General features: G+C 32.0%; 4 protein-coding genes across 4 annotated transcripts; 3 read left to right on the forward strand and 1 right to left on the reverse strand.

Annotated features, from left to right (window-relative positions):
- The first annotated feature begins 6,360 nt into the window (after positions 1-6,360).
- On the forward strand, positions 6,361-7,554 carry F5Y00DRAFT_233149 (uncharacterized protein). The gene has a single exon (XM_048007268.1). The coding sequence runs from the start codon at positions 6,761-6,763 to the stop codon at positions 7,394-7,396; it is 636 nt and encodes a 211-aa protein (XP_047866282.1). The 5' UTR covers positions 6,361-6,760; the 3' UTR covers positions 7,397-7,554.
- A 3,234-nt stretch (positions 7,555-10,788) lies between these two features.
- Positions 10,789-12,376, forward strand: F5Y00DRAFT_252397 (uncharacterized protein; the record flags this gene model as incomplete). Its single annotated transcript, XM_048009936.1, has 7 exons — positions 10,789-10,893; positions 10,974-11,021; positions 11,068-11,114; positions 11,178-11,353; positions 11,409-11,980; positions 12,044-12,133; positions 12,185-12,376. 7 exons carry the CDS (start codon positions 10,789-10,791, stop codon positions 12,374-12,376), a joined length of 1,230 nt encoding a protein of 409 aa, XP_047866283.1.
- A 1,153-nt stretch (positions 12,377-13,529) lies between these two features.
- F5Y00DRAFT_268489 (uncharacterized protein) lies at positions 13,530-14,483 on the forward strand (the record flags this gene model as incomplete). Its single annotated transcript, XM_048012262.1, has 1 exon — positions 13,530-14,483. One exon carries the CDS (start codon positions 13,530-13,532, stop codon positions 14,481-14,483), a length of 954 nt encoding a protein of 317 aa, XP_047866284.1.
- A 768-nt stretch (positions 14,484-15,251) lies between these two features.
- Positions 15,252-17,995, reverse strand: F5Y00DRAFT_36742 (molybdenum cofactor sulfurase). The gene is made up of 2 exons (XM_048013556.1): positions 17,801-17,995; positions 15,252-17,730 (listed from the first exon to the last, which is right to left on the reverse strand). Exons 1-2 carry the CDS (start codon positions 17,874-17,876, stop codon positions 15,353-15,355), a joined length of 2,454 nt encoding a protein of 817 aa, XP_047866285.1. The 5' UTR covers positions 17,877-17,995; the 3' UTR covers positions 15,252-15,352.
- Positions 17,996-18,181: the final 186 nt, after the last annotated feature.

Below are 18,181 nucleotides of genomic sequence, written 5' to 3' on the forward strand. Positions count from 1 at the left end.
AATAAAAGTTTTATAAAAAATATATTTATATATTAAAATAAATATAAAAATAATAAAACGATATATAATTTATTTTAATAATAATATAAATAAATGAAATATAAAAATAATATATATAAATATTTTGTTTAATATTATTTTTTTTTATATTATATTTATAAATATATTATTTTTATTATATTTTAAAAATATAAATAAATTTAATATATATTTAAATAATGTAAAAAACGTGTTAATTTATAAAAATAAAAATTATTTTATTATTAAAAAATGGGAATATATGTGGTATTTATTAAATAATTTAAAATAAATAATTATATATTATTATTTTATAAAAAATAAATTATAATAAATTTATTAACGTTTTAATTATTTTGTTATAAAATAATTATATAATATTTTAAATAAAGTAAAATATAATAAATTTAATAAATTTATTATTAAAAAAATTAATAAATATTATTATTAATGTTAAATATATAAAAATACATTAAAAAGGTTTAAATTTATTATAAAAAATAATATAAATTTTAATTATAATATATATATAAATATAATATATATTAATAATAAGTTTATGTTATATGTAATTAATAAAATAATATTATTTTAAATAATAAAATTTTTAAAAAATATAATAATTAAATATATTTAAAATATATTATAAATAATTTAAATGGATAATTACCTTAAATTATTTAATAATTTAATATTTAATATTAAAAAGAATTTTATTGTAAATAAATTTATGGTTAATGTAAAAAGTTTATTAATTATTACCGAAAAAATATTAATTAAAGTATATAATTTAATAAAATAATTTAAATAATATTACGGTTTATTATAATAAATATACGAGATAATATTTAAAAATTTATAAGGTATATAAATAAATAAATATAATATTTTTTAAATAATAATGAAAGTTATTAATGATATAATTAAATTTAACGGATTAATATTTACGTTATTTATATTTAAAATATATTTAAAATTTATAAAAATGTTACTTTTAATTTTTTTAATTATAATAAGAATTATAATTGTAAAAAAAGTAATGATAAAAGTATGTAAGTTTAAATTATAATGATAAATAAACGAAGTTTTAAATATAAAAAATAACTTAAATATTTTTAATATTTTTAAATTATTATTATAATTAAAAGTTTAAATTTATTAAAAAAATAAAAGTTAAATAAGATTTTATAAATTAATTATATGTAATAATAAAATATATATTATTAAAATAAATGATAAGTTAATAAAGTTTTAAATTATAATTATTAAACTTTATTTAAAAAATAAATATTTATATATATTATATAATAATAATAATTTAAATATAAAATTTATTTTTAATAAAAAAAAAACGAATAAATATATATTATAATTTAAAATAGCGATTTAAAAAAGATTATAAAAATAACTGTTTAAAAGTAAAAATAAATTAAAATAAGTGATAATATATTAATTATTTAAAAAAGTAAAAAATGTAAGATTTATAATGTAATTTTAAAAAAAAAAAAAGATAATTGCTTTTAATAAATTTTTTAAAAAGTTTAATAAATTTAAAATTAAAGGATTATTTAAAAAAGGCGTATTTTTATTTAAAAAGTTTAATTAAAAAAAATATAAAAATGTTTAAATTTTTAATTTAAAAGTTATTTATAAAATAAAAGGAAAAATAATTAATATATTATATAAAAAATCGAGATTTATTATATAAAGTTTTAATAATAAAAGTAAAAAAGAGATTTTAATATAATTATTAATAATTTAATGGGTAAATTAATGAATTGTATTTATATTAATTTTTAAAATATGTAAAAAAAACGGGAAAATGGTAATTTAATTATAAAATGTGATATAAGTATATATATAATCTTAAGATTTTTTTATTTAAAAGATTATAATTAAGTTATTAAAAGAATTAACGTTTATGTTTTTAAAAAGTACGATTATAATTATAATTAAATTTTTATATAATATTTTTAAAGTTAAAATATATTAATAAATAATATATTTTATTTATTATAAAAAGAAATTGTTTATGATTATATTAATTTATGATTTATGTTTTTTAATAATAAGTATATTAAAATGATTTAAATTAATTATAATATAAATTAATGATATATTAAAAGTATTAAATGAATTTTTTAATAAATTAAAGGATGAAAAGTTTAAAAAAATCGGATTTATTATAAAGTTTAAAATATATTTTATAAAAGAAAAAAAGTTAATTTTTAATGAATATATATTATTTAAAAATAAAGAAAGTAATGTTTATATATAATAAAAAAGATAAAAAAAGAAAATAATATTTATTAAAATTAAAAAAAATAATATTTTATAATAATATATGTAATAAAAAGTTTAAGGTTTATATATAATATTTATTTATTAATTTAAAGTTATATTTAATTTAATAAAAATGGTATAATATTAAAATTTTAAAAAAAATAAAATAATTAAATTAAATAAAAGATTATAATGGTAATTTAATAATTTTAAACGAGAAATTTAATATGTATTTATTAATTTAATTATAATTAAAATATTTATTTTTATAAATGGTTTATTTATAAATAATAAAGATTTTAATTTATAAATTAAATATAAAATTATTATTATAAACGAGACGAAAAACGACGAATTATTTATAATAAAAAGTAATATAATATATTAAAGTTTAATTAAATGTTAACGAATTATAAAAAACATGTTAACGAATAAAATATATGTAATAATTTACGGCGTAAATATAAAATTAATTATTAATACGATAATAATGTTTATATTTAAATAATTAAATTTTTAATTTTTATAAGTAATAATTTATATTAATTTATTTTTATTATATAAGTGTATTATAAAGTTTAATAATATAAAAGAAAAATGATTTATAATTAATATTATGTTATTTTAATAATTTTATGAATGTTATGAAATTAATGAGATTTAATGGATTTATAACGAGGATAATTTAATTAATGCGATGATTAAATCGAATTTTAATAAAGTTTTAAAAGAATTTATTAATTTTAATTAAATTTAATTATAATTATAAAAATAAGTTAAATGAGTTTATAATGATATTATTAAAAATATTTTTAAATGAAATGACGTAATTATATTTGATTAAAATTATATTATATATAAAATGAAAAAAAAAAAAGTATTATAAAAAAGGTAATAATTAACGATATTAATTTAAAAATAATTAATAAAAAAAAAGAAAAGATTTTAATATATGTATTTATATATGTAATTATGCGAGAAAAAAAAGATTATTAATGTTAAAATAATAATTACGTATTTATATAATATATATATTAAAGTTAAAGTTAATAAAACCGTGTTTTATTTATAATTAAATAAAAAAGATTTTTTTTATAATTTATAAATCTTTTTTTATTTAATTAATTATATAATTAAAATTTAATTGATTAATTGTTTTATTATTATATTTTATTATTATTTAAATATATATTTATATAAAGATTTTAATATTATTAATTTAATAAATTTAAAAAAAATAAAATAACGTATAAACGAAATATATAAATATTATAAATTAATTTTTAATGTTAAAATTATAATTATTATATAAGAATTTAATATAACGCGTAATAAATTTTATAATTATATATAAAGTTTTATTTTAAAATTAAAATTAATATAATTTAAAATAAAATTAATAATAATTAAAAAATTTATTATTTATTATTATATTAATCGTTTTAATCGAATTAACTTTATTATATAAATTAAATTTATTATTAACGCGGTAAATTTTATTTTAATATACGTTAAATTATAATTTATTAAAACGTGAAAATTACGTTTATTATATAACGTATAACCCGTGTGTTTATATTTATAAATCATAAGTAAATTTTTTAATAAATTATAATTTAAAGTTATTTTAAACTTAAGTTTATATTACGGTAAAATTTTAATAATAAATTTAAGTTTTATATTTATAAAAATTTTAATATAATATTATAACGTATAAAATAACTTTAACTTAAATAATTTAAAATTAATAATATAATATATTTATTTATTTAATTTTTTTATATATTTATATAACGTTACGTTATTATATCGTGGTTTTAAACGTTAAAATCATTTTATAATAAATGATATTATTAATTATTATTATTATTAATATAACCATTAACACAATTAATAATACGTATAAATAAAATAAAACGCGTTATATTTTATTTAATATAATAACTTTAATTTTCCCGTTTTTTTTATATATTTATATAACATTATATTATAATATCGTAAGTTTTAACGTATAAAAATGTTACACCGATATTTACACTTATAATAACATTTATAACTATTATTATAACCACGTATAAGATAGTTTATTTTATATTCGGGTATATTCGGGAGTAATAATATTATTACTTAAACTTTCCCGTCTTTTTTTTATACTCGTACGACCTCGTCGCGTGTTACAGTTAATGCGTTACGACCGGTGTTATAATCGAGATTACGACCATTATTACGGTTATTTTTAACGCCGTAAAAAACATAAACACGTAAATTTAATCGATAAATTTAATAATAAAGTTAATATAATTATATAATTAATTAATATTTATTATAAAAACGTGTTAACGTTATTATTTTTAATGATTTTATTAATTAATTAATTAATTAATTAAATAATTTTTTTTTTTATAAATTAATTTTTTAAAAAACACGTGTTTAAAATAACTTTAAATTAAAAGTAAAATATTTTAAAAAAAAGGTTTTACGGGTTATAATTAATTAAAAAATGGTATAATTATAAAAGGTATATTTTTTTAAATTAAATATTAAACCTCGGTTTAAAATCATTTAAAATAAAGTAAATTACGTTTTAAAAAAAAATTATTATTATTTAAAGAAATTTTATTATTAATAAAAAAAAATTAAATTACCCGTTTTATTAAACGTTATAATTATTTAAAATATATTTAAAAAATTTTTAATATTAATTAAAAAACCTTTTAAAATATTAATAAAATTAAAATTTATTACGGTAAATTAAAAAAAATCGTTAAAAAAAAAAGTATTTTATTAAATAATATATAAAATATAAATAAAATAAATTTTTAAATAAATAAAAAAAAGAATTAATTAATTATTATTAAATAAAAAAAAGTTTATTATTTTAATTTATTTAAAAATTATAAATTTTATACGATTATAAAAGTTATTAATATTACCGGTAAATATATATTAACGTTTTTTATATTAATAAAATAATTATATATAACTTTTTAATATTAATAAATTAATTTTTATAATAATATAATTATTATACTTTTTATTAATAATTATATAAATAATAAAATTATTTTAAAATAATTAAAATATTTTAAAAAATATATTAAAAATATTATTATTAATAAAAAAAAGTTATTAATATTTAATAATTATAAATTTTATTATATAATTAAATTTATCGAATATTATAATAAATACGATATAATTTTTTTTAAAATACTTTTTAATTTAACGTATTTATTTTAATTATTAAACGTTATTATATTTTAACTTTTAAAATATTATTACGTAAAAACGTTAAATTTAATAATATAAAATAACCTCGTTAATATTATTAAAATTAAATTTTTTAATTATATATAAAACGTATAAATATAAACTTTTAAAAAAAACATAATTAAATTAATATTTAAAAAAATTAATATTTATCCTTTTAATTTTTAAATAATTTTTAACGTTATTAAAAAACGCGTAATAAAAAAAATACTTTTTTTCGATTTATTATTAAATTTTTTATTAATAAATACGTTTATAACATTTTATTAAATATATCGTATTATAAATAAAATTAAAATTATTGTTTAATTAAATTTTATTATTACATTAAAAATAATAAAAAATATTAATCGTTTTATAAAAAAAAACGTTTTTAATACGATTAAATTAATATAAATTAAAAAGGATTTAAATAAAATTAAATACGTTAAATAAATATAAAAAATTCGTAAAATTATAAAAAATAACTTTTTATAAATTAAAAATGTATTAATTATAACCGAAAAACGTATTATAATAAAATAAAAAAATAATAAGGTTTTTAAAAAAGTAAAAAAATTAATTAAAACCGTCGAATTAAAAATATAAAATTTTTATAAAAAATATTATTTTAAAACCGTAAAAAAAGTTAAATAATAACAATTAATTAATAAATTTAAATTAATAATTATATATAAATTAAATAAAAAAATTAAATATTTAAAACGATTTTAATTAAATATATTATATAATTTAAAGATAATTGTAGTGTATAAATAATGGTAGTAAATACCAGTTAAGACTAGTACACGCTTGCGAAACCAGAATTAAGTGGGGCGTAGCACGAGTATTGGATTGGAACAACCTTCATTATATTTTACATATGTACCTGTATAAGTGCAATGTCCTGGACAAGAACTACGAAGCTTGTGTTTTTCGATAAAATTAGGTCATGGATACTTTCATGGGATTAATGTCTGTGCTCCCGATGATCGCGTGGTTTTAAGGGGCGCGTCTCCTATCAATAGAGTCATTTTCGTTTCTAGGCCATAATCTACACGCTATTCAGCGCTTACCAGTGCAAAGAGTTATATCAATTAATACGAGCTTCCTTTGCGACAACTCTTCGCATTACTAAACGAGGTTTTTACTTATAAATCTTTCCGTATCAGAGTATCCATTCAAAAGAGTGTCCACCGAGTATCCAATTATGACAAGGATCAAACGAAAACCAGCCGAAGCTGAGACGACACGGTCTAGTCCTAAACGCGCGAAGACTATGAAAGGGACAAGCAAGTATGAGGAATTAGAGAGCGAGGATATTGATGATGATGATGACAACGAAAGATCGGACTACTCGGAAGAGGACGGGGATTCACGGAGAATCCTTACTTTCAAAGAACTTCAAGTCGCTTACCCGCTTCCGATGATCAGAGATCTCAAAGCCCGGAAGTTGATCCAAGATCGTACCCCCTCCACTGCGGCGGCGAGCAGCGATAAGCATAAGGACGTGACTGCGGTTTATACTGTCGCACATACGAAACATGGCCCATATATGGGCCACGAGTTCGACTTTTTAGGCACATACAATAGTCTCCAAGCAGCTAATGTGCAAGTTCTGAGCTTCTTCAACGCAAAGTACCAAAGCCATATGGACTCCGATAGTGTACTTATAAAAGGTCGAGAAGTCCGAGGAGACGTCGGGGCGTGTTATTGGATTGATAAGAATGGATTTCTGTCATTTTTTGGTCGCGAAGAGTACGTTGAATTCAAAATCCATGTTATTAAGCAGGAAGTTAGGACAAATGGCCTCGTGGGAGGGCGGACCTCAATACTCAGTGAATAGGAAAGCGTCGCGGCAAGAGGACTTAGAATGAAGGTTTGCAGGCCCGATTACGTACGTACGTTGGTAGTATTTGTGTATTCTTAGGTTGTTATAGATTAGGTAGTAATTTGTACACCTAGCTTAGGACGATAGTACTTTATATCCAAGAAATATTGGGGACAAAATAATATATTGAATACCATACTAATTTTTATAAATAAGAACACAATGATACTATAGTAACGTATGTGTTGGGAGCGCAGCTGTGCGCTAGCTGCGCACCGGCCACGTGCTAGTCATGTGGTAGCTTACGTAACCTATATACATTCACATATAAGCGTTGTTGTGAGATGTACCAAGGTACATCTCAACACGTGACTGATCGTCACGTGTCATTCAGACATTCAGAATCATCTTGAGTGTTTGTAAAAAAATAATAATTCTCTTAGATAATAATTCCATCAATACATGAATTATTCAACAGTTGTCTCCTTCAGAGACAACGCACTTAGATCTTAGACTGTAACATATCATTAATAGACTCTCCTCTCCCTCACTGCTACAGCATACCTATCTCTGACCTTAGAAGTTCTAACGTTAGACCTTGTCCACCGACAGTATGTGAATAAAAGCGTATATTAAACACTAGGGTTATCACGAGGCTCAATTCAAAACTTATCGTCTATTAGGAACCCAGAACATTATATACAGCATACAGCAAGGCCCCGTTAATATACATAAAAAAGATCTAACTCAGTATCTGAGCCATGGGGTTATTTGGGTCCGCTAAACAACGTAACTCCCGCTGTAATCATGGCAAGGATATCTTTCAACTTATCACCTGTCAGGATCAATACCCGTTGATGTTATACACAGAGTGAGTGTCCAGGGTAGGTAGACCAAACGATACATTTATTGAATTAATAACGCCTGGCCTTCTATCCTCTTACGAGGGAGCTTCGCGCCTCTTGTATAGTAGATAGAACCCTGTAGCTACCTCGAATACACTATACCCTGACATCACCATGGTTCGTTATTCTCTATTCAAGTATAGAGCTGTACAGAAGCCGAGTTTAACACATGAGTGTGTGGCAATGGTCTTTTGGGATCAATGTCTACGTCTTTAAAAGATCGTTGAACTTAAGTGATTCGGGCTATCATAGGTACCTAGGTCCTTTAGGTACCTTAGATTGGGTGGGTAGGTAGGTAGGTATCTATTCATAATTAAGCCTTTAGTGGACGCCTGTGAGTATAAGTATGGGAGGTAAGTAATATACACATGTTTTAGCCATCTTCTTCTTTAGGGTTGGTGAATGGCAATCTTGCTAGCACTCAGCAGTGACATAGAATATCCTCCGTCAATGATATCTAAGTCACTCCATCGAATATCCTAAACGTTAAAGGCACGCAAAAGAAAACTGTCCCTTATAAATAAGATAAGTGCCCAATGTTTCCTACCTCCTGGACAGTGGACTTCAACCTCGCATAATATCACAATCTTCCTCACTTAACCGCTTCGCAATAGCAAAATATTAGCAAACACCGAGTGCCATCTCTGCAAACGGATTAACCAAGGAAATCCATCATACTACACATATTACTCTGGTGGTCCGTGGATAGGCCCATCACGATACAGGCGCACTTCTTGGGCCGCGATGTGCGAAATGATTTTCAAGCAAAGATGGTGCCGCGCAGGGCGTCACTTTTTCGGACCGCAGGAATTCGACCGAAAAATAACCTGTTTTGAGCCTTGTGCCAGGCGTCTGTTGGTACCTGAACATAAATTGTTTAAGATACCCCGAGAATTATGCACCGAGTGCCGTGCACGGAGGAGTCAGGGAAGTGGCTGATAATTGAAAGAGGACTAACTTGGAGACTCTAAGGTAGAGTTGGGGGAGGGAGCTGAAGCGCAGCTGATCGATGGCAAGGCGCTGGGTGCCTGTTGATTACGCGAATGCCTTACCATTGTTCGTTGTACTACTTTAGGTAGTTTTCCATTCAACGAAGCTGCTTATTTTACCTAGACGGGTAGCCATCTTGGATGCTTGCTAATCTAATATCATTCGGGAACAATTCTGAGGATCTTATGAGGCTCTAAGCCTCGATTGATACGTACCAGGCTATCAGGACCAATTCCCCTTCACGTTTCTTCCCGTCCAAAATAATAGCGAAGGATCTAATTCGTAGCTTCATATAAGTCAACACTGCCGTAGCTAAGATTATAGTCGATGGATATGCTGCGTAAGCCTTTCTCTATCATGCTTCCGAAGACTCGCATTCGCATACACGTACTGCGGCTTGATCAGTTTTAAGTGATTAGGAGGTGGAGAGTATGATGGTCATTTGCTATGACAACTGAGGGCAATCCTCTACAGCAAATAGACCCAGTCACTCTTGAGCTTATCGAGCTCTTTACATACTCCGCCTCTGATTCATCTGACGAGGGAGTGCTAGGGACTGACGGCGGGCGCCTGGCAGCTCACCCGGCCCACGGCTCTGATGGATCAGTCTATAATACTTTAACCAGTCCTCCCGCCTACAAAACCTTTGGAGTCAAGCCAACAGGAGAAGTGAGCGTACTCGCAACCATCACCGACCCACCGGCCGCTTATATCCACACCTTACTCAGTACCGAGAACTACCTCATATTCGTAGGTTGGCAAGCTGATTTCAAACAAGACGGCGTAAACCTCCTGAGTACCTAGGCATGGTTATCTATGGTAAGCTCCAAGACCACCTAGCTTACCTATTCGAACTATTCTTTGCAGAGCCTCATCTTGTCTAGTATATCACCCGGCAAGCAAGAGTCAGAAACTACGTAGCCTACTTCAAAGTCCGATGCGTATGGGTAGTACCAACCCAACCACTAATGTTCTTGTCCTCCCGCAAGTTTGTATGCAAGTTACATCCGCCCATCACGGCCTCCTATAACTGTTAATGGTTATTGATAAGCACTACTTACTAATTGGATGATTGATTATAACGCAAGATAACACAATCTCGATAGCCCCCGTCAGGCGTTCCGTACAGCAGGTTTGCTCGCCCAGAATTGCACATTTTGGAGGAATCACATTGCGGCTAAGACTTACGACGGAAGTCTTACGTATAGGGTTATCAATGCTTCACAGATAAATATACCTTCCTAGGTAGGTTAGGTACCTAAGTAGTCCGGAAGGAATGCGAACATATGTACTGGGTTTGACAAATCTATTCACCAGCCTCTCAAATTCTCAACCCGTTTATATTATCTCATGTTGTTGGAAGTGACTCGGGGTGTAATCCACGTCACCTAGGTGATTAGGGTACGATTCAGGCCGTAAGGTATGCTATATAAGTAGGGCCTGCAAGGCCACCAGTTTTACAAATAATCAACGCACTTTTCAACCGATTGACCAGTCAACAAATTTTGCATTATGGACTGGGTTCGACAACGATGGAGGTTATCCGAAGGAGACCTGGATAACTTTGAATACGCCAACCGAAAATGCAAGGTTATACGATTAGGTTATGATGACCAGGTAAGCTTTACAGAATATTCGGAAAACTAAGGCCTCGCCGAGAAACTAATATAACGGCCTGGAGACAAAGAAAAGTCCAGCACTGGGATCTATCGTCAGATTCTGAATGGCAGGATTGGTTCGGAAAGGTTGCACATAACCCCTATTTCAATGGCTCCCGCTAATGGAATATAGGAGAAACTTATATCTGAGAGTTCTCGCAACTTTACTACGTCCGTGATGTGAGGCTCTCCCGCAAGAACTACATATAGTGCGCATTCTAATAATCTTCTAAGACTAGGAAGCCGAAAAGAAAGCGATTGCGAAATAAGCTATTTGCCCTTCTCTAGACCGGTCTTCGAACATGTCCTAAGCCGATTCTATATTCACGACTCGATAGCCAGAACAATTTTTCGCAATTATGCGGCGACATTCTCACGGACGTATCTTCCTATTGCGAATTCGTCGGAGACCGCGATAGGTAAATAATATTATGAGTGGTACCGATGAGATCTTAATACACTAACACACTGTAGTATACAACTGTCGCTCATCGGCTCACTGGGAAGATGACCTAGCGCTATCCATGACATACTTTCCCAATACAGGCCGCACCTATGCGGTCTTCTATGGTTGCAATGCTCATTCTACAGGAAAAACGATCATGGAAAGGATTTCTAATCGATTTATTAAAAGCTCAGAAGACACATTTTGCCATCCAATGCTTTCAGTTGGCATATTTGCTGAGATCGAGAGATTTCGAATGCGCGAGCTTGTTTTATCCAGGAAGACAGCCCTGCAAGATACTATCGATGGACTCCAAGCTCATGGTTATAGAACACTTACGAATGCAAAGTCTTATGTTGACCCTTGGCTGAACATATACGCAATCAGGAATGGCCTTCAAAGCTGGATCGGAGTTCTAGCTAGTATGATTACCCACGTAGACGAATTGGGTCGAGCGTATGATCAGATCAACGACGAAAGCAACTTCTACAACACAGGCCGACGAATCAAAGATCGTCTGACTGAGATTCATTCCGAGTACTTGGATTTAATAAGGGATTGTAACATGATTATCGATGGAATGACTCTGGCTACAAATATGGTCTGCTTGTTACCCTTGCTCCCAGACGCCAATTTCGGAATGATAAAGCTAATATACGATTAGGCGCTTGCAAGAGACAACATGAGCGAAAGCAAGCAAATGAAATCAATTGCTGTAGTAACCATGGTCTTTCTCCCTGCTACCTTCGTCGCAGTAAGAATTTACCCCTTAATAAAGGAGACCTTTCTTACATAAGGATACCAGACATTGTTCTCCATGACGTTTTTTGATCTCGATTCAAGTCATATCTGGCCATACCCCTGTGTCGCAATCCCCCTGACGATTGTGGTTGTTGGTATATACATTTTCGTAGTACTTCGGCCGCAGTGGAAGCAAGCGACAAAGGTTTCGGGTTTCGGTACTGAATATAACGAAAAGGGGCAAAAGGGTAGATAATATTGCATATACACTAATAATAAGTCAGATAGGGGTAAGTGTATGAACAAAATTTACGTTTTTTTAATGTGTTCCCTTTACACCTCCATAGTCGATGATACCCCTTAGTTACCCCTTAGTTACCCCTTACTTGTGGATCCTGCTGCCAACTGCGCACTGGCCTACCACCACATAATACGCAGAACATACCCTCTTGATGTAGATACTCGAGAACACCATCAATAATATTATACACTACGTGGCTTACTAGATCAGGATTACTGCTACAAGCGATTGACTTCCCAAGTCCTTGTGTAGGTATTGCAAGAAACACGTGCTTTAACTTTACATCATGGGGTTCCTAACTAGGATTTCCTTCGGATGGTCAAAGTACCTAGTCATAATATTGTGATTCACGGCCCAAACAGTCATGATTCTAGATGATGCATATATAACAAAGGGCATATTAAGTACCTAATGTACACGAGCCGTAAGCTCGTTAGATAGGTTAGAGTTCCTTGCAGAGCAACGAGGTTGTCTCCATGCTGTTAGGTTCTACCTCGTGGCACAAACCATCTAAAATTCTACATTAATCAGGAATTACAGCTATAAATTATCTAGCTACCTAGATAGGTATGTGCCAAAGGGACAGTCATGGATAGATTACATAGCTACCACCCAACACGCACGACACGAAAAATGATTGAACTAGGTATCTCTTACCTGGTTGTGGAAAGCATCCGATAAGAAATTCCCCTAGGGGTGTGTGAATGAAAGGTTCATTCACTCGTATTAGCATCGATAAATATAAAACGAAGCGCCATCCGCATCGAACTATTTAAACAGCAACAGAATCCATTGCAACCTGGAGCACAACATCCACCGTTCTCTCTAAATTCGGCAATGTTAACAAGGAAACTACCAATCAGTGGCCAAGCCTACAGAGGATATCCTTAATCTTCCCGACCAAAGCGCATAGCTAAGACGACCGTTACCCCCACATCGTGTGCCCCTTTGCGACTCGCCAGCGATAGACTAAAATAATATCAACTACCTATATCTAATTCTGATGGAGTCCATACCTAATGAGGAATATAGGCGTCGTTTTCGTTTGTGGTTTCGCCAGCAATGTCAGGATATTCTCCGTCCGATTCTGGCAAGACACCACTCAGATATGGACACTATCGAGAATACCATCGCAACAATAGACAACCCACTTCAAGATCATATTCAAAACCGGGTCTGTTATTGGATTGAGTCTTCTTGGGTTGAGTCTTCTCACCAAGAGGCAATTTGGATCCAAGGTCCTCACGGGGCGCAACACCCCAGTCGAAATACCTTGACGGCCGCAGTCATTAATAAGTTATTGAAACACTCTGATATCCAGTGTGTATCTTACTTCTGCTCGCTCAGATTTTATGGCCAAAACGGCTTACCAACGCTCTCCTGCCCGGAGTTGCTATTGGATATGGTCAAGTCCATCATTGCACAGCTTGCCGAGCTCATACCTGAGGTCTATAACAGAGTCGATCCCTCCACCAGGTCTATTCCTAGTTTGGATAATCCCGAGGTTGCGCTGGATATATTGACAAAGATTGGAGAGCATTTTCCGTCTCGCCTACACTTCATTATTGAAGGGGTTCAGTTACTCGAGGACCGAAGTAACTTATGCCATACAGAAAACCTCCGGTGTGCGCTTAATGAACTTACAAACATCGCAACACGCATTCCGGGTTTGGAAGTGGAGGGGGCTCCTAAAACATGTTTTACAAGCGGTGGCTATGTGGATGTGCTTGCCCAGATGGTAGAGGATGGCCATGTCGATAAAGTTGAAGAAGAAGACGAAGAAGTTGAAGAAGTTGAAGAAGAAGAAGAAGAAGAAGAAGAAGACGACGAAGAAGAAGAAGAAGACGAAGACGACGACGACGACGAAGACGACGAAGACGACGAAGACGACGACGACGACGACGACGACGACGACGAAGACGACGAAGATGATGATGATGATGATGATTCGTCGTCGTCGTCGTCTTCGTCGTCTTCTTCTTCTTCTTCTTCTTCTGATGATGATGATGATGATGATAATGTTGGAATGACAAGGTCATGTTGTGCATGCACGGTTATGTAAGGGAATAGAATGAATGAAATGACTGTTCTGATTGGTTGATGATGTAAAGAGGAAGATCTACGAAACTTGTGGCAGGTCAAGTTTATACGGTTATTTGACCTTACTTGACTCATCGAACTCGCTGATCCACGTAGATATAGCGGCGCATCTTTGGCGTTTTAGACGTTTAAAGTACTTCCCAGGGGGGGATAAAGCTAGAGTATTACTTGATATAAGAAAATAAGAATATAAAAGAATGTAATCTATTAGAAGGTAAGAGTTTAGGGTTTTTACCTTCGTTCTAACGTTTCGTATAGTTTTATAAAATATTGCGGCTGTTTGCAACCGGTAGTTAATAAGGCCTAATTTCGCTTGTTCCTAATAATAAAGCCCATTTCGGCCTTATTTTATAGTAGGCTTAGTTATTATTGTTTTTAGCGTAAAGATTACCTAACCTAAGCTATTTAGAGGAACTACTTGAAGTTCCGGTATTTTATAGGTTCGAGTGCGTATTTTAAAAATCTTCTTGGTAGCTTTGGTTTGGGTAATTTCCCTTGCACCATTTTACATTTCGTGAAGTGTCCTTTATTTGTTTTTTTACCGTATCGGTACGGCTTATTGCGCTCGGGGTGTTCGAACCTCTTGTGGTAGGCTGCAAAGTCCCCGACGAAGAAGAAGAATAAGCTCATTGCCTTCCCGGCTTCACTAATAGCTCAATGTCTTATTAGGTTGACGGCGGGTATCTAGGCAGGTATGAGATAAATATCTTCTCTGAATTTTATATATTTATCTCTTAAGTCCATTCTCCCCTTCGCACTTGACATGGTACTAAAGCATATGCGCACCTCGTAGGTTTAATATAGTTAATATTTAACCAAGCTAAAAATTTATCAGACTGGATCTACGAGCACTTTATCTCCCACCGCGATGGTAGGAAATTGGGCCTCCTTGGTGTCAGCTTTTGATGAAGGCATATGGCACATATGCGTTCCAAAGAACACCTTGCCATCAAACCTTCTAGTCTTAGCCAAGGTCACGAACGGCTCCTCGCTCTTTTCAGCTGTGTCTTGATCTATGCATATCATATGGCATCTCCGACAGGAACCCAGCATCTTGAAATCCTGTTGCCCAACCCTTAAATTCGACCAGTGATCTTCTGAATAGGCAAGCGACTGTGATTCTGAAGCCGAAGAGGCAATGGCGATGTTCGCTCGAAATACTTCTGGAGAGATATGTCTCCCGCCTTGCTCGACTATTTGCCGATTCAACGTCTCTAGGCTGGATAAGTTTATTGCGAGGATTGGGCTTTCGTTCGATAGTAGAATCCGCTGCCGCTCGGATTCGGAATCTGAATCTGGTGGCGTATCCATACCTGGAAACTGACAGGGTATCTTGTACTGTATCTTCTTATTGACCTTTTGGTGCTTCTGAAGGTGAGCCTTAGCATGCCGCATACTTTTCCCCAGGCCGCCTGGCGGGAATCGAGCTAGCATACACGGCACATCGAGAATTTTTGAAAAATAGTCATTCACGCTATTAGATGTATATATTTGCGCCGATATTTCTTCGCCGCAAACCCTAGAAGCCATTGGTTTGGAAGCAGCACTAGTTTGAAACAGAGATGGATTTGCGGATAGAGGGATATATAGCTCAGGTTCGCTTGTCTTTGAAGGGCCCAAATATGAAACTCGCAAATGACCCTTAGTAAAATCAATCACCGGTCGGATGAGAGCCATACGCGGGTGTCGCTTCTGGCTCAATGCTTGACCGGTGCCTCGATGAACCAAGCACCATTCTCGATCCCATGCCAGTCCCTCTTCTCTTACTTCCCACATTGCCCCGGCAGGAACACGGAATCCACCGCAACTCTTGATCGGGAAAACCGTGATGCTTTTCACGTACAGATCAGATGGGTTTTGGGGGGTTGAGATTGGAATTGTAGACGCAGGTTCAGGGGTGTTTTCAATTCGATAGAACTCAGCAATGAACCCAACGAACTTATCGACATCTGAAATGGTGCTCATGGCCCCCAGGCTTACTCTAATAACCCCCGTTGGCTTCCCACCGATGATATCATTCTCTGTTCCGCATCTAAAGCCAGACGAAAAGTTTTTCTTCATTTCCCATGGTTCAAGGCTAAGGGAAGATGCGATTCCGCCCGGGTTGCAGAGTCCTCCCGTGCGGATATGAAATCGTTTCAACACCGCAAGCTTCTCGAATTCAGCCAAACTAACCCAACCACCCAGGTGGTTTCGTAAGTTGAAAGCTATGACTGGACCGTTGTTCGATACGAGAGGGGGTTTTGAGTACAGAACACAGACTGGTTGATTATTACCGTGCCTAAGAACATCTAGACCACTATACAGTCTTCGACGTAGGAACGATGTATGGCGTGCAACATCTTCCATGGAGTTGAATAATTGACGATGGACATCAAGAGCCGAGTCCAGCGCAATGATGCTATGTACTGGAAGTGTCCCATCTTCCAGCGACTCGTGTAAGGCCTGCGATTTGGGAGCATGCCATTGTTCTTTAAGGCAGACTACCATATCGACCGTGCCACCCCCGAAGTATTTTCGGGATGAGAAAATTGACGCCGCTTGGCGTCTCACGATAAGCCCACCTAGGTCCGGAAATCCGAATATCTTGTAAAAGCTCAGTACAGTAAAGTCGGGAGCCGCTTCCGAGTTACTTAAGTCCAGGGGGGATGTCGAGGCGAATGCCGCAGCGTCTAGCAGAGTGAAAATTGGGCAGTCCGAATTAGATCGGCCTTTTCGTATTTTATCAGACCAATCTAGAGGAAGCCTTCTGCCGTCCATATTGGATTGAGCTGGATATGCAAAGAGGACTGGCCCGGCATGATACCCGAACTCAGCAGTCGGATTAGTTCCACTGATCCAGTCATGTGCAGCAGTATCATTCAGACAAAGACTATATGAAGCTTCTTCTCGAACACCGACTAAGCTGGTGTGGCATGCTTGATGATACAAGTAGTTAAAACCGAGCTCGTGGCCCCGCAAGGCATCGGCGACTAGCTTAATGCCTGCGGTTGCATTAGCAACAAAAACAAGGTCGAACTCAGAGGGGTCAGCATTAAAGAATTGCAAGACCCGGAGTCGAACATCTTCAATCCGAGAGGTCGAAGTCTGAGAGGATAAAGAAGCGGAATGAGGGTTGCCAAAGAGATTCGACATCATATCCGCTGCGAATCTGTCCACGAGGGACTTCGCATACAACGTGGTCCCGGCATGGTCAAGATAGATTTCATCTATATATTTGTTAATCAACTAGGTTTAAATAGGTAAAGAGTACATAGTATTTGGATGGGGCAAGCTTGCCTCGTAACATGGGGAACTCATATTGTCGAAGCCCCTCGATGTGGCTGTTATATGCCGTACTACCATCGTCCGTCATATCGATGGTGTAATAAAGAGGAATGCAGACATCGAAGCAGTCCTACCCACCAAGTAACGTATACCTTATACACCTTTATTGCCAGCAGTACCTTGTCTAGTAGAGAAAGTAGGAAATGATACTGAAAATAATCGGGTACGATTCATAGTTCGTCATCGTCCAACTCAAGAGTGGGACTTCAACTTCGGCGATGTGGCGATGGCCCAACTACTATCGTAGATACCTAAGAGGTAGATACCTAACACCGATGATGAAAGATGATTGGTAGTACCTCGGATGCTGACATTCGAAGTGTGGGCATGAGG

This window comes from Daldinia vernicosa (assembly GCF_022497035.1).
Source record: "Daldinia vernicosa strain CBS 139.73 unplaced genomic scaffold F5Y00scaffold_15, whole genome shotgun sequence".
Lineage (NCBI taxonomy): Eukaryota > Fungi > Ascomycota > Sordariomycetes > Xylariales > Hypoxylaceae > Daldinia > Daldinia vernicosa.